At 35.6% G+C, this 26,176-nt stretch overlaps 1 protein-coding gene across 2 annotated transcripts in view; it reads right to left on the bottom strand.

Moving 5' to 3' along the window:
• Positions 1-587: 587 nt before the first annotated feature.
• XPO1 (exportin 1) overlaps positions 588-26,176 on the bottom strand; it is a 42,108-nt gene continuing 16,519 nt past the window's right edge. For both annotated transcript variants that reach the window (XM_014791481.2, XM_087436698.1), the window contains 21 exons: positions 16,556-16,617; positions 16,299-16,343; positions 14,384-14,565; positions 13,456-13,504; positions 13,256-13,375; positions 12,599-12,727; positions 11,779-11,937; positions 10,909-11,106; positions 9,997-10,135; positions 9,610-9,791; positions 9,368-9,524; positions 9,100-9,263; positions 8,681-8,815; positions 8,155-8,338; positions 7,729-7,835; positions 5,578-5,772; positions 4,401-4,569; positions 3,568-3,702; positions 3,325-3,484; positions 3,149-3,245; positions 588-1,652 (listed from right to left, as the gene is read on the bottom strand). In XM_014791481.2, coding sequence (XP_014646967.1) covers positions 1,506-1,652; positions 3,149-3,245; positions 3,325-3,484; positions 3,568-3,702; positions 4,401-4,569; positions 5,578-5,772; positions 7,729-7,835; positions 8,155-8,338; positions 8,681-8,815; positions 9,100-9,263; positions 9,368-9,524; positions 9,610-9,791; positions 9,997-10,135; positions 10,909-11,106; positions 11,779-11,937; positions 12,599-12,727; positions 13,256-13,375; positions 13,456-13,504; positions 14,384-14,565; positions 16,299-16,343; positions 16,556-16,617 — 2,915 coding nt within the window. In that variant the 3' untranslated portion in view covers positions 588-1,505. The remainder of the gene's footprint in view (positions 1,653-3,148; positions 3,246-3,324; positions 3,485-3,567; positions 3,703-4,400; positions 4,570-5,577; positions 5,773-7,728; positions 7,836-8,154; positions 8,339-8,680; positions 8,816-9,099; positions 9,264-9,367; positions 9,525-9,609; positions 9,792-9,996; positions 10,136-10,908; positions 11,107-11,778; positions 11,938-12,598; positions 12,728-13,255; positions 13,376-13,455; positions 13,505-14,383; positions 14,566-16,298; positions 16,344-16,555; positions 16,618-26,176) is intronic.

Raw genomic sequence — 26,176 nt, 5'->3', positions numbered from 1 at the left:
TATCGCTGATTCTCCACAAACATGAAGCATTTCAAATGCTTAGATTTTAGTCTAGGCTAGTTTAATCCTCTGGAAACAGGTTCACTCAAGCTGGTTTCCTTTTTCTACTCGTTTAGTTCTACCCCTTTTCATGTTTTATAGGCCCTCTACATATTTCTCCCTTCCTCCCACCTTTCTTAAAGGGATAATACAACTTCTAAGGATTGCATTTTACAAGAATATAATCAATCAAGAATAGCTGCAATAGCTTCTTCCATGTGGGTTCTTGTTCTAAGGCTAATCTTCAATCTTTGCTACACTTAGCTCCTACCCAGTGGGGACAAGTAGAGAAGATGCTCTTCAATTGCAAATAAAGGTAAAACGCATCAAACTGTCACAGGAGGGATTGGATTTGTGTCTCGGGAACAGCAAGTTATCTCAAGAGCATGTTCATTTTACACAACTGCTGCCTTTACTCCCAATAACCTTAGAAATGGTATCTGTAGGACCACAGGTTTCAAACTTCACTTAAAAATGCTACCTAATGCCCAAACACAAATAACCACTTTCATTAACATAGGAATAATTATGAGCCAATAAAGGGAAAATAAATGTAAACCAAGTTTATTTTGCTTTTTAAGTAGTGTTCTTAAAGCACTACAGCTTGGTAAACAATGTAAATTAGTATAAGTCATCTCAAAAGCCAGAGTTTTGTTTTGTTTGTTTTTTAATGAGTTGTTAAAAAGATGCAGCCTATTCTAACAGGATAAATATTTTTAACCATTTCACTTCGAGTTAATGAAGGCTCACAAATGAGCAACACTCCTCATTGAGGAAAACAAAAAGCTGTTGTCGACAAGCGACAGCACACACACACAAAAACAAAAAGAACTGTGTAAAAATAACTAACTGTGTTCCCATATTTTTTGAAGTCGCTTTACAATGGGATGATATGCACATGATCTTGCTGCAAACTTGCCATACAGACTTTGTAATACATGTAGTCTAGACAAACGATTCAGTCCAAGAGGTGCTAAATTCAGACAGTGCAGCACTATAATCCTTTTAACAACGCAATTTGTTTTACTCATTATCTTTTCTTCTAGACTGAAATACAGGCTAGAAAGAAAATGCTCCCTAATTAAAAACTGGTATTGTTTACAGGAAAAATTGTATAATTTTGCATTAGAATTTACAAGTTTATGTTCAAATTGAATTTGCCTCCTCCCCCATCCCAGCCACAAAATGGGCATGAAGTAAAATTTTTAAAAATGCCTTAATTTTCAACTTCATGCAAACTAAATAAAGATGACCAAAACAAAAGCTTAAACAATGGAAGGATATTTCACAGAAAATTTCTTATACAAAAAACACATAAGAAAAAGGGCCACTAGGTGACATTTTAATTTACAAATTGGCATCATTTTGGTCGACAAATATCCAGATGCTGTTTTCTTCCGCTAATAAGAGTCGCAGAGAAAAAAAAAAAAAAAAACAACAACCCCAAAACAGCATGACCTCTAATTTTAATCACACATTTCTTCTGGAATTTCATGTGGATTAAGGATGCCAGGGACAGACATTTGAAGTTTATGTTTCTCTTCCTGAGCCTGTCGAAGGGCTGTTTCTCTTTCTTCCAAAAACAAATCAGATGTATCTTCACCTGCAAACTCCTGTGAAAACATAGTTGAAATATCAACATAAACTTTAGTTATGGAAAATAACGCACCTTCGATAAAAAAGTGTGCAGATAAGCACCTCCCTGTTTATACAAGGGATATAATTTACCCATCAATTGGTTGAGTTTAAATTATAGTTTCTATGTAGCTGAATAAAAACCAAAGGTGTTAGTTGAAAAAAAAAAAAAAAGTTAGTGTGATGCCACATATAAAATATACTTATAAAGCAATGATATTAAGAAAGCTATTTCTCCTAAGACTAATGATCAAGTTTATTTATTTATTTATTTTTTTAAAGATTTTATTTATTTTATTTTTTTCCCCCCAAAGCCCCAGTGGATAGTTGTATGTCGTAGCTGCACATCCTTCTAGTTGCTGTATGTGGGACTCGGCCTCAGGATGAATGGAGAAGCGGTGCCTCGATGCGCACCCGGGATCCGAACCCTGGCCACCAGCATCGCAGCGCGCGCACTTAACCACCAAGCCACAGGGCCGGCCCATAATGATCAAGTTTAGCTATATTATCATTGTCTTCATTGCTGTGTTTCAGGTAATTTTCATTCTCCTGTGCATTCTCTCTGTACTTTATGGATTAGTATTTTTATACTTAGCTAATATATTCACAAACTATTTGTATTTTGGAGGAAAAAAACCCTGAATAATCTTCTGGGACCAATTCTTATTTAACAGTCATAGATAAGTCATAGATAATCCATCAATTACTTATGGGTTTTATGATACTTTTGAATTTCTTTAAAACAAGATGATATAAGAAAAATCCCTCTTCCTATAAATTTGAATGCAGCATTGTATAACAGCAGTAGAAATAGGCAGGTATCTGCCCATTGTCATGGTTCTCTAAAATGTACTTCTCACTAACAAAATAGACGTAAAAATCTTAAAAAGAGCTATGAATGTGTCTCTTTCCCACATTCCACTCCTTAAAAATATCTGTAGGGGGCTGGCCTGGCGGCGCAGGCGGTTGAGCACGCACGCTCTGCTGTGGTGGCCCGGGGTTCACCAGTTCAGATCCCGAGCGCGCACCAACACACTGCTTGGCAAGCCATGCTGTGGCGGCGTCCTATATAAAGTAGAGGAAGATGGGCACAGATGTTAGCCCAGGGCCAGTCTTCTTCAGCAAAAAAGGAGGAGGATTGGCAGATGTTAGCACAGGTCTGATCTCCTCACAAAAAAAAAAAAAAAAAAAAAAAAAAAAAATCTGTGGGATTTAATCAGAATACTGAAATAGACATTTAAATCATCTAAAATTAATTATCTTAATAAGAAGTTTCCAAAACATTTCAAACCTGTCCTCCTCCTAGCCTTGATTTAGTTTTTCATTCTGTAATCAGTGTCAGACTAGTAAGACTTTGTACATTACTTTAAAAGCCCACTCATTTTGCATTACAAATAAAGTGATTAATTCTACAATGCAACACTTAAATTATATTTAGTCTTAATACTTTTGCAACCGCAAATAAAATACATACCTTTATTTGTACTAGGAAATCCCTAAGATGTTCCTTGAAAGCAGGAATATCCTGATTTAAGCTGAAAAGCCCAGTCACAAAGAGCTTTACTTGAGCACTGCAAATCAAAACACAATGACGTAAATAATCACTTTTTTTTAACTGAAAAACTTAAGTTTATTAAAAAGTATATTTACTCTTGTAGATGAGGGAATGCAGACTTAAGGAGATTAGCCACATATTCCTGAATAAACATTTGGTTGTTAACTGGATTTCCAGGATTTAATGGTGTACTTATTTTTCCTTCTTCAACCAAATTAAACATATATGCAAGTATTGACGCATGCATTGTCAAACCTGTTGATGAGAAAAACATTATTAACTCCAAGATGTAATAACAACTGAAACAATTAACATTTTTATGGCTTTAAAATTCTCACCAGCAGTATGTGAGGTGTCTGTCACAACAGAAAAGATATGCTGAAGAATATCACAAAAATAAGTTTGATAGAAACTCTGAGCTGCAGCTTCCTCTTGTGCAACATTTTGTAAGAGTGTAAAAAGTATCTGTAAGCCTAAAATACACAGAATACCAACAAAGTTATTACAGACTGACTAACACTCATGATAGTATTTCAGCTATTAAACTAATAGGTTCAAAGCCCATTCTCTGTTCTTTTTTGCTGATGACTAACAATTATTTCCTTAAATTATCTTCAATCAGTAATGGAATTCAATTTGAATCAATGCCTGCTTGCTTATAGACTATAATCTAATAACCATTACCGGTTATTCTGAAGGGTTCAGAATAACCATTTCTGAAGGTTTAGTTGATTCCCTTCACATCCACTCCCAAAACAGTAAAACTAAGTTGATATTTCTATTACACAAACCAATTACTATTTAAAAACAAAACAAAGGTTAAACACTCCTGCTAGAAATGTTCTTTTGTTTTATTGTTAGTTGATCTGTAGTGCCAAGAGGAAAAACGTTATGGGGGAAAAGGAAACACTTACTGGTGAGGATATGGGTAAGTGTTCTCCCTACCTTGAATTTTATGCCCATAACTCAATCCTACCTATAGACTCACTCTGGAACAGGCGATTAAGCTGTTTTTAGGACTTACTCAGACCTGTATATGAAACTGATGTACTCAAACAAAACCCTGACAATAAGTGATACCTGTCTACAACTATACCTCTGTCTATACGAGTCTGTATAGTTTGTGGATTGGTAGGCAAACGAACAAAAGGACATCATTTCATGTATTTACCTGTATCTGCGACATTCCTCATAGTATGCTTGAAGGCCCAAATGATGGAATCCAAAACAAGTTTAAACTGTGCAGGTGGAATAGCCAGGAATGCTGGGAAACAATGAGAATTGACAGCCTGAAGTAGTAAGAAAAAGTTTGTTCTGTGTTCAGGATATTCTTCAAAGTCCTAAAAATAAATGGTGGGAAGAAAATAAAGTTTCAATGCCTTAATTATCTTAAATGGGAGGGAAAAAGTAAGCCCTAATTCAGTATAAATGTTTAGAGTTATTAGTGGAGCCCGAAAGATGTATGGCCTCCTGAAAGCAAACCCAAAGACAATATAATTCACCTCTCATGGAAGATGAAATCACCATTTATTACACTAATGAATTACCAAAATGAAGAAACACAAGGTCATCTTATTATAAAGAGAACTCATCAAAACCCACAGAAAGAACATCAGGTTTTCTGAACTCTGAGACTACTACTACCACTTTAGTGACTTTGAGACCACTAATAAGATTAGAAAAATTGTTTGCTACTGTACAAATTTATACACTTACATCTATGTTTTTCTTTCTTCTTGGTAAATGTATTTTCCCATTTCTTATAAGCATATACTAAAATTTTCTAACTAAAAATGCAGACCTGCCTTTTTAATTTAAACAAATTAATACCACTAAATTCTTCATGCCTAAAATGCAGGAAGTTTTCAATAAATGCTAACCGCTATCTGAATAAAGGTTACAATCTATCAAATTCACTCCACTTGTACTATGATTTTTTTTTGTGTGTGAGGAGGTCAGCCTTGTGCTAACTTCTGCCAATCCTCCTCTTTTTTGCTGAGGAAGACTGGCCCTGGGCTAACATCCGTGCCGATCTTCTTCCACTTTATACGGGACACCGACACAGCATGGCTCGACAAGCAGTGCGTTGGTGCGCACCCGGGATCTGAACCCGTGAACCCCGGGCCACCACAGCGGAGCGCATGCACTTAACTGCTTGCGCCACCGGGCTGGCCCCATATTATGATTTTTTTGTAGTAAATTACAACAACACAAAACAAGTATTTCCCTGATCTAGAAGATCAAATATGTTTAACTGAAGCTACACTCATAGATATCATTTATGCTTTAAAGAGTTAAGGATGTACTGCAGAAATTCCCATTATATAATTGAACTGTAAATCACATACCTTATTTATCATATTCAATGTGCATTCAAAAACAGCATCAAATATTTGAGGTATTTCAGCTGTTATATGTCCTCCCAATTTGTTGACAATAATAGCCATAGTACTAAGCACTTCTGGTTCTCTAGCAGCTGGGACATTTCTCTGATAATCAATAAGAACTGCATCCAACAGAGGAGGCACAAAATTTTCAGCTACCTGTTAAAAACACACACACAAAAAAACCTTCTAGGCACTTGCTAACTGTTATAAACCACTAGGTCAGTGTTGTCTATAAGATTTAGGTTGATCATCTGCTAAAAACTGGAAACTTCAGTCCTCTGATTAGGTTTTTGTACACTAAAAATTTTTACCAAAGGAAACCAAGAAATCATAATCGATTGGGAAGGCTATGGACAAAGTGTAGTTTGAATCTATAACTACTAAGGAAACTGAGTTCCCAAATCAAGTGACTGGCTCCAAGTTACTGTGGCAGGACCAGGATTGTAGGGATACTGTATATGTGAGATAAATAACCTAAAAGGAAAAAAAAAAGTTCTCCAACCAAGATTATATCAGTTTCTGCAATGGATAATGTCTATAAAAATCAAGGTACTCTTATCTGACCAAAAGTAGACACCCTCAAATCAATGGTTTCTTTAACTTAATGAGTGCTAACTGGTAAGTAAGTTATTTTTTTCTCCCTCAGGAAGATTTACCCTGAACTAACATCTGTACCAATCTTCCTTTATCTTTTTAGTACGTGTGCTACCAGCACAGCATGGCTGCTAACAGAGTGGTGTAAGTCTGTGCCCAGGGAACCAAAACCGGGCCACGAAAGCAGAGCACGCTGAACTTAACCACTAGGCCACCGGGGCTGGCCCCAACTTGTAAGCATTTTAATAAACACAAATGATAACCAGCACTTGCTCTCATAAAAAAAAACTGGACCTGTACCAGAAAGACTGTGTGGGTTTCTATGACTTTCAATAAACAGAGTCCTATTAAAGTGTAACTTCTATGCTTTTTTTCTAGGTTCTCTATTAAGATGCATCAATAAATACAAATAATGTTTCATTTAACTGAACATTATTAGTGCTAGTAGTGTCCTACTATACAAAACAGGTCTAGTAAGAATTGAAGGATAAGCACAAAATTATTTTTCTAATTAGCCATTTGGTCTTTCTCAGGACTGGTTCTCACTCCTACTCTTAATAGTGACTGAAATAATTCTTTCCCTGCCAACTGGCTGTGAAGTGTTTTCAAATATCTTTGAATTCACTGCCCTAAACCTCAATATAAATCTTAGTTGTAAAATATAATGATACCCTCCCCCTTATTATTATTACCACTAATACTCCTGATATTTGCAAGCTATTGTACTTTATGAACTTCACAATTCCTTCAATTCATCCTACCCTTTACTTTCCAATTTTAAATATAGTGCTGATGTCACAACATACATGTTAAAACCTTTCAATATTTAAAGTTTGATACCTTGACAATCTGACAACTGTTTTCTGAACAAGTTTCCTGAAAAATTCCTTATCAATAGAACAATATTGAAATTTCAAAATTATGGAAGTAAATAGCATACTTGTAAAACACGATTTCCACATAGCAGTGATAAGACTGTAAGACTTTTTGTTATGTTCCAAGGATCAAGAGAATGAAAAGGTATAATAAAAATAATTCACATTTTTCCAAGTTAAGGGGCTCGTTTAGTCTTTGAAAACCATTTCTCTTTCTGAAAATGATTTAAGACTAAAATGAGTAAGAGAGTAAAAGAGACTTTCAAACTTTCAAGTGGGAAAGCACATACTCTCACTGAAAAGGCAAAGTAATGACAGCTTTATAAATTGCTTTGAAAGTCATGAGGAACAAAAATTTCATCTGAACTCTATCCATCCATGGAAAAAATAAAAATGACCTCATCTTCTAAGCTGTCCTTTTACATATCACCCCCCCCCACTAGCAACAGTTTCTTTGGAAGATGGTATACAACTGGTAGTATTTTAAAGTACTAAAAGAATCCAATAAATAGAATGTTATAAAGTAATACCAAATGTAGACATCTAAATTACCTTTAAGTTGGCTAAATGAATAAAGAGATATACCATATTCTGGAGAATATAGTATCAATTCAAAAAACAGAAAGCACAACATCTCACTTACCATCTGTGGATCATTGGACCGGCTCACCCAACCAGATATTAACTTTAAAGTCTCCCTTTTTACTGTTCGCATACTTCTAATCAACGGTTGCTTTGTGACCATCTCACCTAAAAGATACAATCAAGTGGAATCCAACTTGACAACTAAAATTCTACATTGGTAGTTACATGTGCTTCAAATCCTATTAGTTTCCATCTATCACTAAAAAACTTAAAGACAAGGGTACACAAATGAATTTATTGGGAAAATAAACTAAGACTAATTTTATAAGGGAAAGGGGCATGCAACTGGTTAAAAAAATTGGGGTCATCTAGGAAGTGAGAGGGTTAATTTAATATTGTGAGAAATACTGAACGCTTACACTAAGGCAGTGAATGAAGAACTGATTTGTTATACAACATTCCATAAAAATTCAGAATCACTTACCATTAGCTTGGATAGCTGCAGAAATATTTTCACTGAGGCACTTGTATACATTAAGCATATCTAAATAAATTCTCCCAAGTTGAATTACAAAAGGGTGTCCAACAGCTTTGCAGGCTCTCACATTTGTTTTCAATATGCTGCCAAGCTGCTTGACTGTTTCAGGATCTTTAAGTATATCCACATTCTGTGAAGGATAAAAAACAAATTCCATTTATCACATGAGATTCATCCCTGTAATTATTAAAGCAAAATGACTACACACTTTACTGCAAACCATCACCTTTAGAATCCTAAATGGTAAAACACACAGAAGTCTTTCTTAACTATACCTACAATGAATAGAGTGAAACCTTCCCAATTTACCAACAAAACAGAATATACAAGTTTTAAAAAATGTGCAAAAGGCACACACAAAAGCACTTACGGATCAAAAACGCATGTCAAAGGTACTGAATTTGATATTTTTGTAAATAACACTGTCCTCTTAAATTCCATTACCACTTCTATTAAAAGTAATAAAACTTACTTTGGTTGCCTGCTGGATTATGCTATCCCAAACTTGATTAGGGAGTAGCATGTATTTTTCTATCAAATGTTCTTGTACTGTTTGGTCTGTCTGTGCACCAATCATGTACCCCACAGCTTCATAAAACGTATGGACCTATATTAAAAGGCATATATTTTACTTTTATGCACCATAATAAGGAAAACCACAATTTCACATACGTACTGAAAGTAATCTTATTAAAATGTCAGAAATAATTTATATTATGTAGGAAAACAGCCTAACAAACTTCTGGTTCAATTTCTGCCTCACTATGAAAACTTAACCACAGAGACACCTGAACTAATTCCAATAGTGGCATTCTTTCTATTCCCATTAATGAATTCTGATTAAAACAGTGGTTAACTTTCTAAGAAAAAGATGGTTAGTGCTCTGCATACCTGTTGAGGCTGAAGATCACAAATTATAGTGTTAATGTTGTTCAAAATCTCATCAATAAATGGCATTACTTCTCCAACCTGAACCTGAACAAAATGCCTGCGGCATTTCTGAGCTATTTTAATGAAAGTATCACAAGCCATGTCCTGGACTCCATCATGGGTCTCTATCAAAACAAAACAAAACATAACATTTATCAAAAAATTGTCAAGAGAAATTTTAGGTTTTTTTGTTCAACAAAACAACATATATTAAATAAAGAGTAAATACCATGCATGAATTCAAACAGCTTGTTAACTACAGTCTTCAAAAATTTCCAGTGAGCTCTTAAAAATCTTGGATATTGACCTACTATGTACATGATATTTGACGCAATAATAGCTTTATTATCTTTGCCTCTTTTCTGTTCACATAATCCTAATAGATCCTGTAAAATAAGACAAATTTCAGTTACTTGTAATTATAAAATACGCTTATCTAACAATTCTAGTTCATACATATCACTTGCATACCTTTATAACAGTAACAAGAAATCGTTTTTCATCCTCCTCATGCATTGCTCCACTAATGGAGCCTATTGCCCAACACAATGTATTCAAATTTTTCCATGACCACTCTGTACCATTCACTTGATTGTGAAGCTTCTCAGTCATTATTCTTTCTGTATCTACATAATCCAAATGAGTAAGATAAACTACAAAGGAAAGAAAAAAATTCCAGATGTTTCAAATGTGAAACTTAATGAGCAAAAAGATTTTTACTAAAGAATAATGGCCTATTAATAAAAATGGCTATTAATACATTCAGAAATTAAACATACCACATTTCCTAAAAATTATTTTTACCCCAGAATAGAATTACAAAGATAAAGATTAAATTGATAGTATTTATTAACTTACCTAATGTTTCTCTCATATTCTTATACAAATTTATGGAATCTGTATCCTTCATGAATTCTCTTACAACTTCTCCCTGATCATTTTCTACAACCAATACTTCCTCTGGTTTAGCCATACGACTAACCATCAACAAACGGACCTATTCAACAATAAATAAGAAAAATCTGTTAGATCTTTGAAATCAGACACAGCAAATGTAGCAGAAAACAAAAATTAAGATAAGCACTTAACACCAAGATAAACAAAATCATTCACACAATATAAAATAAACATATCTGAAATGTAATTCTACAACAATGGTTTTCAAACTTTATTAGGAATAAAAATCAACTGTTAAGCTTCCTGTGTCTCATCCACAGAGACTGATTTAGTCGACTGGTGGGTGGTCTCTTAATTTGCATTTCTAACAAACTAACAGGTGGTGCTAGTGCTGCTTGTAGAAGGAGCACACTTTTGAGAATCAGCACTCTTAAACCAATCCTTTTCATGGTCTAGTTTTCAACATGCATGGAGAAGTTGCTGGATTCTCTTTTTGTAGCTTATTTATTTGGACAGACTAGCCAAAAATTAAAAGCCAGTATTTGGGGGCCGGTCTAGTGGCACAAGCGGTTAAGTGTGCGCGCTCCGCTGCGGCGGCCCGGGGTTCGCCGGTTCGGATCCCGGACGCACACCAACACACTGCTTGTCGAGCCACACTGTGGCGGCGTCCCATATGAAGCAGAGGAAGATGGGCACGGATGTTAGCTCAGGGCCAGTCTTCCTCAGAAAAAAGAGGAGGATTGGCACCAGATGTTAGCGCAGGGCTGATTTTCCTCACCCAAAAAAAAAAAAAAAAAAGCCAGTATTTGCCTTTACTCCTCAAAATCACAGTAAGCAACAGGAAGAGCACTCAACCACCCACTTGACTGTTACCTTGGATAACACGGGCAAATACAGCTGTCTCCTGGGAGGAACATCAAAATGTTGACTTCCAGATAGCAATGGAGAGGCAGATGTAGAGAAGGGGCTCTCTCTATACAGTTCAGCTGCCAAATGATTCCAGTACTCAAGACAAATCTTAAAGATTTCTGTTTCCTCCACTTCTGATACCAACAACATATAATGAAGGGCCTACACAGAGGACCAAAACTATTAAAAATGTGATATAGCCATACAATGGAATATTATTCATCCATAAAAAGTGATGAAGTACTGATTCATGCTGTAACATGGATGAACCCTGAAAATATGCTAAGTCAAAGAAGCCTATTATAAAATACCATATATTATGATCCCATTGATATGAAAGGTTCGGAATAAGTAAATCCACACAGACAGAGAACAAATTAGTAGTCGCTAAGGGCCAGGGGTTGAGCAGAACAAAGCAGCTACTATTTCAATGGGTACCATCATCCTTTGTGGGTGAATGAAAATGTTCTGGAATAGACAGATGATGGCTAACAATACTGTGAAGGTATTAAATACCACTGAATTGTATACTTTAAAATGGACAGTTTTATGTTATGTGAATTACACTAATTTTAAAACAAGGTCTTTGGACTTTCAATCTTAGAAATGACATGTCTCCCTTTAGGAATTTAATTTTGATTATAAATTTATCTGGCATTATGTAGAACACAAAATCATGAAACTCACCTTATAATTCAGAACTGACAAGACTTAATATTGCACAGACAAGTACTGTGTAGAAGTTATGTCAAAAGGTACAAAGATTTTAGAACAACGGCACACTTTTTTTATTATGTAAAGAATTTCAGAACCCAAAGGCTCCACAAAGCCTACCTCCATGAGTGTTTCCCTGAGATTTAATCTTTTTTCTATAAGTTGACCATGTTCCTTAAGAAAGGTGCAGAGAAACAAACTGAGATTTTGAATAAAGTTCTGTTCATCATCTTTTCCATTTGAGTATGCAAGTCGAATATTGGTATTTAAAGGAAGCATCTGCAAGTTTAAAAGGAACCATTAGTCTGCATTTTAAAACCAACAACAAAACACTCTACATTTGATTCCATCACATACTTTTACTAATATTAAAACATACAGAATTCAACAGCTTCTTCTTCACTAGAACTCCTGGGGATCTGTTATACCTGTTTTTCTATCTTTGTGTCCTAGCTTTTGATTTTTTAAAAAAATGTCCCAAGTAATAAGATTTCCTCCAAGATTATCCTCTAAATTTTCCCCTATATCAGGCATTTCCCTCCTTAGTGTTATTTAAAATGTAAAAATATTCAATTAATTCATTCAGATTACATATACAGTAATGTAGTATTATGATTAACCTTCTAGATAATTTCATATATACCTAATCACACTAGGACTGGAAATCTCTTCATTTCAGAGATATAGTCAAAAACAGAGCTGATACTAAACCAAGGTTTCCAAGCTTCTGAATTCTGTAGTAATAAATTACCACAATACTCCCAGAATGAATTTCAAGGAATTTTCAAAATGTTCATAAAAATTTCTAGCTTACTCTTAATTTTATGTAACAAACATATAATCACATTATAGCTGATCTATTATGATATGGTTCAACTCCAACCCAACTTTTTCTAAGGAACTAAAATTATTTAGTCAGGTTTTAACAGTATTATATTACCTGTTTTAGCTGCATCATTGTCAGTGTAAATAGCGTTACAAATTGTTCCTCATATTGGCTTACACTCACACCAGCAATCTCAGTGAGGCACTTCAGAGATACATTTCGAAACATTGGAACATTCAGGAACTATTTAAAAAAAAAAAAAAAGGAGGCTATACAATTAGATGGCCTGACACACTTAAAATTAACAATTTAAAAAAATACAGGATTTAACAATCAGGAACACAGAGAAGAAAAGATAAATGGGTGATACGTATTGTTTTGCACATATATTTTAAAGAAATTTCATTATCCATCCAATAGACAGTAAACACTTTAGGAGCAAATTGTGATTTCTTTTGATGTGTCCTCAGACATCTAAAAAACTAAGTTGCTTAGTAACTTTCCTAGGACCTATTATATGACTTTTAAGGACATCATGTTTTCTGTGTAGTCTAAAAAGGACCCAAGATTTATAATTGCTTAGGATTTTAGGAGATGGGCATACTAGCTGAAACAATGGAAAAGTTCTCCTGAGCAGTTTCCTCATCTTAGAAACAAGGTTGGTTATAGCTATGAATATTGAATGGCTTTTCTATATGAAAGAGCATTACAAGTTACAAGAACATAGGCAACTATCCAGTGATAAATACAACTGAAATGTATTCACTATACCTTATAAATTAATGTGCTGATTAACTTGGTCTCAAAAATATATCCCAGTGGAATCCAGTTAAGAAATCTGAGCAACGTTTCCAAAGTTGCATGTACAAGTGGGGCATTTTGGGAATTTTCCTGCAATAAAAACATAACTATAAATAATTATATTCCTATAATTAATTGTTATCTTAAAAAAAGAAATTAAAAGCACTTACCATCACAAACTGACACAGCTGGAAGATTTGTGAGAACTCATTGCACATGCTAAAAAAAAAAGTGATCAGCTTAGAAGACACGTAGAGATGAATAGCATATTTACATACTAACAAAAATTATTAAAAATGCCAGCAATCAGGTCATTAAATACTTGAATTATTTGTATTTACACACAAATATCAATAACTCCATCAAAAGCGACAAAGTTATTAAAACTATGCAAAATATCACTCTTCTAAAACTTATCTATAAAGACTACTATAAAGAACAGTTTCTTTTCTTGGAGGTTTGGGTTTTTTGTTATTGTTACTCTATTTGAATCATTTCAATCAATTTAGTCTTTTTAATCAAGATAGTTGAAATAAAACTCTCCAAAATAAGAAGTGGCATTAGATATACCTCCAATCCTAAAATGTGTTTATAGTACACCAAACCAGAAGAAAAAATTATAAATTCTGAAGCTAGTTTGAATACATAAAGGTATAGAGGTAAAATATTGCTATGCCCTAATGACTAGAACAAATTTTTATTAGTTAAGTGGAAGAAAACAAAGTCTCCCAAGTTCCTAGTGTTAACTGTAGGGGAACTGACAAGACGCAGGACTTTTAGGAATTCAGTTGACACTTGGACATAAGTCATTTCCTTGGAACCTATAATTAAGTAGTCACCATATAAAACAGATCCCAAAGAGGTTTCTGGGAACTCTCAACCTATATTCCTTTCACATGATATGTATGAAGTTATTCTGCTGTCAAAGAGGAAGTATGACACCTTATCTTTAACACCACATACTTTTCAAAGCTCCAGATTTGGAATATTAGGCCCACTTTAAGACTACTTAAACTTGTACTCAAAAACAATTAAAAGTAATTTAACCTATTAACAATCACAGTTCCTTAAAAATTCTAAAAGAAAATAATTACTTGCCTGTCTTTTAAATGCTTAGCTTTCACTTGGGTTATCTGTCCACTAGAGAAATCAAATACTTCTTCACTCAAGAGCTTAAGAATGACCATATTATTCTGACAGAGACTTTCACTTGTCCTACTTGCTCCAACAATGTCACTGATAAAAGTTGGCCAGTGTTTTGGCCATTCTTGTTTCAGTATCTAAGATAAGACAGAAAGTGTTAAGTTCATTTCACTTGTCAACGGCAAATAAAACAAACTTCAAAGAAATTGTGTGATACTAAAAGCAGGAGCAAATACCAACCACTTTTCATTTTCTCCCCCCTGACTAAGACAGGAAATGTGCCACCCTCTAGAGAATACACTGGGTAGAAAAGCACAACACAGACAAAATCCTGTCTCAAATGCCCCATGACTCCCCTCAATTAGCAAAATTGGTCTAATCTGGCTCTAATGTGTATGCGTATCAATATTTGCTGGATTGATATGTGCAAATTATCCTAGAAAACTGAAAGATCTGACTCTGAGTGATAAAAAAGTGATGGCTAGGGAAAGACATTTTCTTTGGCTGGAATCTGGGCCTTGATATAGAGTAGAATTTGGACATATAAATTTGGATGAAATGAGGTATTACAATTGGGGATAGAATCATCTTTGACTGAAAGCCTAATGGACTGTATTAGATTTTAAAGGCTGTATAGGCACACCTCGTTTTATTGTGCTTTGCTTTATTGTGCTCATAGTGTTTTTTTACAAGACCCTCCATCAGTAAAAAGATTACAACTTACTGAAGGCTCAGAGGATGGTTAGCATTTTTCAGCAGTATTTTTAAATTAAGATATTTACATTGTTTTTTTAGACATAATGCTATTGCACACTTAATAGACTACAATATAAACGTAACTTTTATTTTTTATTTTTATTTTTTTAAATTTTATTTATTTATTTCCCCCCAAAGCCCCAGCAGATAGTTGTAGGTCATAGCTGCACATCCTTCTAGTTGCTGTATGTGGGACGCAGCCTCAGCATGGCTGGAGAAGTGGTGCGTCGGTGCCCGCCCAGGATCGAACCCAGGCCGCCAGCAGCGGAGTGTGCGCGCCCAACCGCCAAGCCACGGGGCCGGCCCTAAACGTAACTTTTATATACACTGGGAAACTAAAAAATTTGTGACTTGCATTATTGCTATATTCACTTTATTGTAGTGGTCTGTAACCAAACCCACAGTATCTCTGAGGTATGCCTGTACTGTTTATTTTGTATACTAGGGATTTCCCAACCAGATATACTGTAATAGTACCTGTTAGTAAGAGGTAAGTAAGTAACTGCTTGTACTCCTCCCCTCATCTCATTCAGAGACAGGCTAACAACAAAAGTCCTGGGTATAAAAGCCAGCGTAACTTAGTGAAAACCCAAATATTTTCAAAACCTATTAAATAGAAAAATCAATTTTTTCCTCACATGCCAATTATTGTTCTCAGGAAAAATTTTTGATGTATTATGAAAAAAAAATAGGTAAATATAAAATTTCTAAAGTTAGACTACACAGAAAGTTTGAAAAACAGACTAAGTATAGAGATCAACTAATGGGATGCTGAATTCAAAGGAAATGATTTACGAATTAAGATTGAGATAGCTGACATGGAAAGGAAACCTGCACAGTACCAGGCAAATGAGCATTTTTAATGAGTCCAATCCATACTGGAGCCATGGAAGCAATGAGTTTACCGTACTTGATGTTTCCTTCCACAGCCAATTAACAATTTCAAATGCTAGACAGTAGGTTAACTATTATAGTTACTGTAAAGACGACCATCACTACTTCTGCAAGATGTTACTCGATATTCAATGCAGTAGGTTTGAATATTTTGCTCAAGTAATCAGCCTAACTGAAGCATTTTCTTCTGAGGAAAACAGTGAATCAAGTAAAAGCTTACCTGAACAAGAATCATATTTAACTTCCCGATATACACCTTTTCCTTCTAAGAAAAGAAAAAAGCTTTGATTAAACGAGGGCCTAAAATAGGTATAATAAATAAAATAAGCATAGGCAATCCCCAAGAGAAAACGATTGCAATCTGTTGTAAATGTCTGTGCATATTTGTTTGCATGTCTGTGAAAGAAGTAGGTTTAAGTCGGAATCAATATTTAAATGATTTTATACTCTCACAATAATCTTCAAAAAAGCTCTTACCTCTACACAAGTTGGGTCAGATGACGTCTTGATAATGAGGCCAACAACGTATTTTTTTATTCCTATTAAAAAAATTATTTAACACTTTTATAGCATGCTAATAAATCTTCAGGAACAAAAAACCCCGGGGAGGGGAACGGCAGAGTAAAGCCAGATAAACACACCCCAATCCCACCACCAATGCTGGCATTTTTGAAAAATGCTAACCATTTTAGTGTACTACTACTTTATGTTTTTAATTTTTTGTTAGCCTTTACAAAATATAGGTTTAACAATTACAAATTATATCTTCTAAGATATTCTAGTGCTATACCAGTCAAGCATACCAATCTGTAATTTTTAAATAAAAAATATAAGAGACTAACATGTTCATTTAAATAAACACATACAACTTATTTTTATCAGTTAAAATTACAAAAACTCTGAAGATGTAACTTTGTAAGCATTATAAATAAGAAGTTTATGTAAGGTATTTATAAATCAAGGTCAGATGTTATTATCCTTTTCAAATTTATTTTAATTATAACATTAAGCTAATCCTGGAAATACAATTTTAACTTCTTCCCCACTACAATGTAGGCAAAATAGAGTTAAGAAGAAAGTTTTTGTTTGTAATGTTCTTTATTTAAGGATACCTTAATAGTACAATCTATTCTTTGAACAGTTAAGACTTCATGCCTTTGATTTTAATTTGCATCTCTCAGAATTTACTGAGCATCTACTATAAGTCCCCTTAAATTTTAAAATATTGTGGTGTACCTACATTAACACACACAAGGGGTCTGATGCAGGATCCCTAACCAAATTATTTCCCACTACAGAGAATAAATGACTAGTCTCACATCTGTTTAAGCTCTGCCACAAAGGAATTATGAAGATTTTCAATTTTCAGAGCTACTTGGATTTGGGAAATACAAATAAGAGTTTGCGGAATGTGTGTCCCAAGTCTCATCTAATAAATCTGGAGCACTGGACTCAAACTTTCATTGAGAAGGGATTTAGTAGGAAATTTATCCATAAGAATATGCAGGAAATATAGCTAACTTGAAGGCAACAAAATGCTTATTTGACTGTAAAACTACCTTAATATAGTAATCTTCATGTGGTAAAGTATTAAATTCACTTTTACCCTTTGGTTACCCTTCATTGCTACTTTGAAGATAATTTTTATTATGGTGAAACTGGCCATTTCCTATAACGTCCCAAATAAAAACAAAACAACCTTAAAAAAAAACTATTTATGAAAATAATTTCCTTAATTTGGACAAAAAGTTTTAGTACAATAAAGCCATATAATGAGAGTTATTTATCACCTGAAAATGTAATGTTAAGTAGTATCAATATTCACGGCGTAAGAAACAGTTTAAAAAATTGCCAGGTGATAAACAAATGCACAGATATGGAGAACAGGTAAGTGGTTACCATAAGGGAAAGAGGTAGAGGGAGGGTGGAAGGGATAAAGGGGCACATGTATACGGGGACAAACGGCAACTAGACTTTTGGTGGTGAACATGATGCAGTCTATACAGAAGTCGAATGATGTACACCTGAAATTTATATAATGTTATAAACCAATGTTACCTCAATAAAATTATTAACAATTTCCTAATATCATCTACTATCCATACAAAAATCTTCCCAATTCCTCCCACCAAAAACTGCCAAGTGCCAAAAATTTCTTAACTGATAGTTATATACAAGCACATAAAATCTAATGAAAACTATGTCATTTACATTTTTAAAAGTCAGTTCTACATTTGGCAGAGACCACAATACTAACTGTTGCAGACAAAATCCACCAATGAATGCTAAGCCGAATGGGCAAACCTTTCAGAAAAAATGGGATATCTGCAGTCTCAAATTATCTCCTCAAAATACTTATCACTTTCAAAGTGAAAAATAGTACTTTTGTAAATAGAAAACCAGCAGGCACCATCATAACCAACTGATAAATGTTAATAAATGAATAAACATACTGACATCATCTACCCCTTGGTATGGTGGACTGAGAAGAACACACTACTTGTGTGGTATTCTTGCCAAAAAACATGGAACCTCAGTCTAATCAAGAGAAAACAACGGAAAAACCTAAACTGAAATATACTCTACAAAATAAATGACCAGAACTCATCAAAAGTGTCAAAGACATATCAAAAAGGAATTAAGAACCGTCACAGATCAGGAGACTAAAGAGATACAACTCAAGGAAATGTAGAACAGAAGAAAGACACTAGAGAGAAGACCTGTAAAATCTGAATTAAGGTCTACAGTTCAGTTAATAGTAGCGACCAGTTACTAGTAGTGAACAAATGATAATTTTCCGGTTTTGGTTTTGATAATTTTATTACGGTTGTGTAAGTTGTTAATATTAGGATAAACTAAAAGTTTTAAGTCCATTTTGCACTTTCTGGGGGCACTGTGTGTACAGTCTAAAATTATTTCAAAGTAAGAAGAGGCTTTGTGGACACAAAATCAAGTCTAGTTTTTTTTTTTTTAAATAATTTTATTTATTTATTTTCCCCCCAAAGCCCCAGTAGATAGTTGTATGTCGTAGTTGCACATCCTTCTAGTTGCTGTATGTGGGACACAGCCTCAGCATGGCCGGAGAAGCCGTGCGTCGGTGCGCGTCAGGGATCCGAACCCAGGCCTCCAGCAGCGGAGCGCACGCACTTAACCGCTAAGCCATGGGGCCGGCCCTCAAGTCTAGTTTTAATGAGGTGATTTAAAAAAATGAAACAATTAGGGAAATCAAATTTATTTGAAAATGAGAACTAAATTATACCCATTATTTAGGGTCACCCACACAACAATCTCAATGTCCTTAATATTCATTAGATCTAATCAAAACGTAATTCCGGTACTGCTGACCCTTCTGTTCTTTACACATAAATTACTATCATTAAGGCCCCCCCAAAATAAAGAAAAGGGCAATTCTAAAAAAAATAATGAGTAAGCATCCCTCTGAAACTTCTTAATATAGGCAACACACAATTTAAAACAAAAACAGGGCCGGCCCCGTGGCTTGGTGGTTAAGTGAGCGCGCTCCACTGCTGGCGACCCGGGTTCGGATCCCGGGCTCGCACCGACGCGCTGCTTCTCCAGCCATGCTGAGGCCGCGTCCCACATACAGCAACTGGAAGGATGTGCAGCTATGACACACAACTATCGACTGGGGCTTTGGGGGGAAAAAATAAATAAAATCTCAAAAAAAAAAAAAGACCAATTAAAAAAAAAAAACAAAAAAACAAAAATACAGCCTACTCTCTCAGATTGACTGACTGACAATACCATATAGTAAGAGATTCAGTAGTTTTCTTCTAAATCTGTCATGAGGAACAAGACAATGTCTAAAACTACTTTGCTGCCTCTTGTTGGAATGTGTATGATTTGGAGGCTTTTCTCAGCCTCAGGGAATAAGAAAACAGGATCAAACAGATCCTTCAACTCTTCTGTTACCAACTAAATCAATTAAGTATCATCTCCCTCTTGTCAGAGGTTTCTGAAATTCACCTGTAGATAGAGCAAAGGGTAAAAGATGAAAACAGGAAAAAAATAAAAAGTAGTAAAAAAACCGAAAGGTTCTCGCAGTCTCAATGTAACGTCACTCTACGATGATCAGTACTTCTATTCCTTCAAAGCACTGAAACTATAAATAAGTGTTTTATTTATTTATTTATTCCCCCCCCCAAGCCCCACTAGATAGCTGTATGTCATAGATGCAAATCATTCTAGTTGCTGTATGTGGGACGCAGCCTCAGCATGGCCTAAGAAGCGGTGCGTCGGTGCGCGCCCGGGATCCGAACCCCGGGCCGCCAGCAGCGGAGCGCGCGCACTCAACCGCTAAGCCACGGGGCCGGCCCTGAAACTATAAACAAACAGCTTTCTGATCACTGCTGCTATGTACAGAGCTTATTTGATCAAGTACCATAACTCCTCCAAATCCTTTTCCATGGTTTACCCAAAATTTAAAAACAAAAGCAGCTTGATTAAGAATAGGTTTACAATTGTGAATTGTACCTTAAAAAAAATACAGCAATGATGTCATGCATATCAAGGTAGAAAAGCCAAACGTTTACAAGTAGCAGAAAAAGCTGAGCTTCTGAGATTGTTTCACAAAAACTTATCTAAGATTTGACAGAAAATGATATATTCCTGTTGTCTCTTATTCTTTGTGTCAAGTGAATTAGAGCCTGTCAGTTGCAAAAGTGAAATTTATGTAAAACAAATTTCTTAAAACAAGGTACTACCTTTACAGACTGATTCAGTAAAAATTGTATTAATCCGAAATTTTCTGTTTGAAATTATTCAGAAAGTATATGTAAAGAAGCTGGGATATTTCTTCCAGCAGCTTTTTTTTTTTTTTTTTTTTGGTGAGGAAAATCAGCCCTGTGCTAACATCCATGCCAATCCTCCTCCTTTTTTGCTGAGGAAGACTGGCCCTGGGCTCACATCAGTGCCCGTCTTCCTCCACTTTATACGGGACACCACCACAGCATGGCCTGACAAACAGTGTGTCAGTGCGCGCCCAGGAGCCGAACCCGGGCCACCAGCAGCGGCGCGCGCACTTAACCGCTACACCACGGGGCCAGGCCCCTCTTACAGCAGCTTTCTAAGCCCTTCCTTGGGAATCAGGAAAACTTTATAGTTATAATTTAAAAAAAAAAAGAGAAAGAAAGGGGGGAAAAAAAATCAACATTTCACTGAAGAGTTCTCAAAGTTTGTATGTCTTTGACAAGTGCAATTATGTTCTTATATGGTTACTAAGTCATCGAGCTTTTCAAAGGATTCATACAATGACTTAGCATACTTATATCCTTAGCCCCCCCATCCTATTCTTCTCACTATGAACAAAAAATTCACCTCCAAAGTTTTTAAACTAAACCTTCAAACTATTTATTGAAAAAGGCTATTTTTTAAAAAAAGACCAGCCATGTATGAATTTCTTCAAAACAAGATACACTAGTATAAAAACGCCTGGACACTGGAAGGCAGCTTATGATATTTAAATTTTCCAAATCAAGAGTTTATGCGTTTATCTTTTATAATACAACTCTATTTTCTCAATGTCAAGAAAAATGTCTTTGACAGCCTCATTTCAAATAAAAACAAAGCAATGTCAAATAGTCAATATAAACTTGTAAGTGGTAGTATCAACTTTAGCTAGCTAAAAAGGTGAGATGTAAAATCCCATCCTGAGTTAAAAGTTACACATCATCTTGCAAAATCTTCAAAATATGAGAACCCTTCAAAATATGAGAACTTACCAAAACCCTTCAAAGTATGAGAACTTACTAACACGGACTACAACATACAAATGGTGCAATATTCCCACAGAAGCAAAAGCCCTACTTCCAAAATTTAAACCAACATTAGTATCTTATCTAGTCAGTGGCAGACTGCAATGCAGTAAGTTTTCAACCAAATACAGGATTCTACCTATTAAGAGAAAAATGTGTCTAGACAAATTGTAAAAAACCTGCACGTTCCAATTCCTCTCTCCCACAGTGGCTAATTTTCATATACACAGAAAACGGAAAGCCTTAACATACTACTACAAAAGTAAAGCTACGAACAGGCAAAACTGAGTTCAATCCAGTTCCAACCATTCTGCAAGTATCCAACCATTCTGCAGGTATCCAATCAATTTCACTTTAAATATTTGTTTCCTCTATAAGCTATAAAAATGCCTACTTGGTACATACTTCCATCAAACCCACTTATAAGTGAAAGGCTCTTTTCCCGTGTCCTATATTACAAACACCTGTCCATTTAAACCACCAACACTGATCATCAGAAAGACAGTCACTAAAATATAGCTATCTGTCCTCTTTACCTTATTGTCCAAAGAAATCCAGAATATCGTTCCTACTCCTCACTCAAGGCCAAGGAAATACTTGGGAGAACAAATAGCAAAAGGAGAGACAAATAGCTAAAAACAATTCAAAACTGGGGGTTCTTAACATAGGGCTTCCATAGATAGGCTAGAATCAGATTAACTTACTGCCTGCATGTGTAGTAATTTTAAGAGGAATGCATCTATAAAAAACATTCATCTTTTTTTTTTTTTTTGAGGAAGATTCGCCCTGAGCTAACATCTGTTGCCAAATCTTCCTCTATTTTCTATGTGGGTTGCCACCATAGCACAGCCACCAATGAGTGGTATAGGTCCCTGCTGAGGAAACCTGGGCCACCAAAGTGGAATACACCAAACTTAACCACTAGGCCATGGGGCCAGCCCCCATTCATCATTAAAAGGCTTTATGGCCTCAAATAAATACTGAACAAGAATTCTGAAAGACATATAGCAATTAATACTTTATTAAGTTTATAGTATCATTATTTATAATAGCCCAAAGCTGAAAACAATGCAAATGCCTATACATGGATGAATGGACAAAACAGATATACATACAATGGAATATTATTCAGCCTTAAAAAGGAATGAAATTCTCACACATGCTGCAACATAGATGAACCTTGGAAACACACCTCAAGTGAAATAAACAAGACAGAAAAACAAATATTGTAAGACTGCACTTGTGAGTTACCTAGAGTAGGCAAATTCATAGAGACAGACATTATAACAGCGGTTAACAGGGACTGGGGAGAGGGTGTCATTGGTAGTTAATGTTTAATGGGTACAGTCTCAATTTGGGATGATGAAAAAATTCTGAAGACGGATAGTGATGATAGTTGCACAGTATTGTGAATGTACTTACTGACAGTGAATTATACACTTAGAATAGTCTGTCTATAAGTGGTTCCTGTCTCCTACTGTTAGGTGGATGCAAGCGAAGGATTAGGCATTGTTAGGTCTCAAGTCAAGACCTCTTCTGCAAGTCCCAGATAATTAGGAGACTTTGGAGGGACCAAATTGTTACCTTAACCAGAAGTGGTAGGAAAATAATTTCTGTCAATTATGTATGATGCTGAAATGTAACAGAACATCTTGAAAATACTGCCTTGTTTTTTCAGATATAAAATGTATATTTAATCAGTATTAATTATCTTCCCTTTATTATCCCACCATGGTATAAAACCGGCAAAAATATACAAAAAGGAGCACCTGTCAAATCTGAGATTAGACTGATATTTCAAACATTACATTCTATGGGAGAAATAAAAAAGGAACTTCTCATGGATTTGCTTTAGACACAAGGGCTTAAGAGCCCCAAAACTTTCTTTTCAAAAACTTTCTTTTCAAAATCACCAACAAAGGAAACAACAACCATTTCTGTTCGATAGGGAGTTAACAGTATCAACTTATAATAATAAGCATATATACATATAGAGATGATGTGAAAAGATGCTCAACAGCTTTAGTCATAAGGGAAATGCAAATTAAAACCACATGAGATGCCATTATATATGCACTATAACGGCTAGAATTAAAAACACTGACCATACCAAGCTTCAGCAAGGGCATCGAGCATATTCATACGCTGCTAGTGAGACTGTAAAATGATACAACCATTCTGGAAAACAACTGGGCAGTTAAACATACACCTACCATATGATCCAGCCATTCTACCCCTAGCTAATCAAGTGAGTGACAAAGCAGATTGGGGTAGGGGGGTGGGAGGTAAAGGACAAGGTAATCACAGAAATGAAGATCTCACTGATTATAGTGGTGGTTTCATGGGTATCACGCACAAGTCAAAACTAATCAAATCGTACACTTTACTACACGCAGTTTATTGTGTATGTCAAATATACCTCAATAAAGCTATATAAAAAGAGGGCCAATGCAAACAGTTCTTAAAAGCCAGTATCAGTTAAAGGCAACACATTAAACATGTCATCGCCAGTACAATGGGAGATCTTAAGTATGGTAGTGACCAGGTTAGTTCTCTGTTTTAAAAATATCATGCTAAATCCTTCATGAATATATTATAAGGAACAGGAACCTAGTTAGGAAGCTATTGCAGAAATTTCAATATAACCTGAGACTAGTATATGGTAATTTGATGAAGTGGAGAGAACTGGAGATATTTTTGTGGAAAAAGGCGGGCAACACACATGCTGTTTATTCATACACAGCACCTAGAAGTACAGAGCGCTTGACACACATTACCTCTTACATCACATCCTAATAACCCTGCAAGACAGTCAAGATTCAAACAGGTAAAGTAACTTATGCAAGATCATACTAATAAATGTACCATGTGCCTCATTCCAAAGAAAAGCACTGAATAAAACCCTATGGGTCATCAGCTTTGGTCTGTCAACTTTCTATAAATTAAGACACAGAACCTGCACAATTAGGAAATTTTAAATGCCCTACTGTTAGCACCCAAACTTCAAAAATGTCCAATTATGACTTTATCACTTTGAACTATTTTCTTCATAAATTCACCACTCCTCTTTTCAATATCAGCAAGTTCCTATCTCATGAAATGAAATGATCATATGCCTTAAACCATATGCCTTAACAGATTAAAACATGATCCTATGGTTTACATAAAAAAATACACGGGCCAGCCCAGTGGCTTAGTGGTTAAGTTCACGTGTTCTGCTTCAGCGGCCGAGGGTTCACAGGTTTGGATCCCAGGTGCAGACCTATGCACTGCTTATCAAGCCATGCTGTGGTGGCGTCCCACATACAAAGTAGAGGAAGATGGGCACGGATGTTAGCTCAGGGCCAATTTTCCTCAGCAAAAAGAGGAGGATTGGCAACAGATGTTAACTCATGGCTGATCTTCCTCACCCCCCCCCTTTATGGTTTGCATTTTCTAAACCAAGCACAAAAATTATTTTTAAGAAGGGAGGGGGGGGTTACCTAGATAATGAAAGTTGATGTGCAACCAAGATAGATAATCAACACTATTGACAATCCTAAGCGTTACCTTTAATTACTTCAGTGACTACCAGCTATTCCCTATTTGGAAATTACTCTACTTCACATATTAATATTTCCTCTTCATCTTTCTTAAGCCAAAAATATTTAGTCTTGACCTACAATAACCCATCTATGCAAATATTTACTTCACAACTTAACCTCAAAGATATCAATTAAATATAAGGGCAAAAGTATTTAGAAAGTCAATAGGCCCTTAAAGTAGAGGAATGAAGTAAGTTGGGGGACACCAGCTCAATAATAAGCAATTCATTAACCGAATCATTACACACTGAACGAACACCTATATACCAAGCAATAAGAATGCAATAAAGAGTGGGCTGGCCCGGTGGCGCAAGCGGTTAACTGTGTGTGCTCTGCTGCGGCAGCCCGGGGTTCGCCGGTTCAGATCCCGGGGGCACACCGACGCACCGCTTATCAAGCCATGCTGTGGCGGCGTCCCATATAAAGTGGAGGAAGATGGGCATGGATGTTAGCCCAGGGCCAGTCTTCCTCAGCAAAAAGAGGAGGATTGGCGGATGTTAGCTCAGGGCCTATCTTCCTCACACACACACAAAAAAATGCAATAAAGACAAAGACATTTTCTGACCCCTGACACCATTAAGCTTATATTTTGGGAGACAGAGGGAAAAGTGAGGAAAACGAACAATGACAGCCAAGTGTGATAAATGTTATGGGGGTGGGGGGCGGCGGGGAACAACACCAAATGGAAACAATTTTTTTTTTTTGTTAACCACTTGCGCCACTGGGCTGGCCCCAGGAAC

Source organism: Ceratotherium simum, chromosome 11 (assembly GCF_057802395.1).
Source record: "Ceratotherium simum simum isolate JZ-2026a chromosome 11, ASM5780239v1, whole genome shotgun sequence".
NCBI lineage: Eukaryota > Metazoa > Chordata > Mammalia > Perissodactyla > Rhinocerotidae > Ceratotherium > Ceratotherium simum.
The sequence above is the reverse complement of the archived record's forward strand: the minus strand, read 5'-3'. Positions and strand labels throughout refer to the sequence as shown.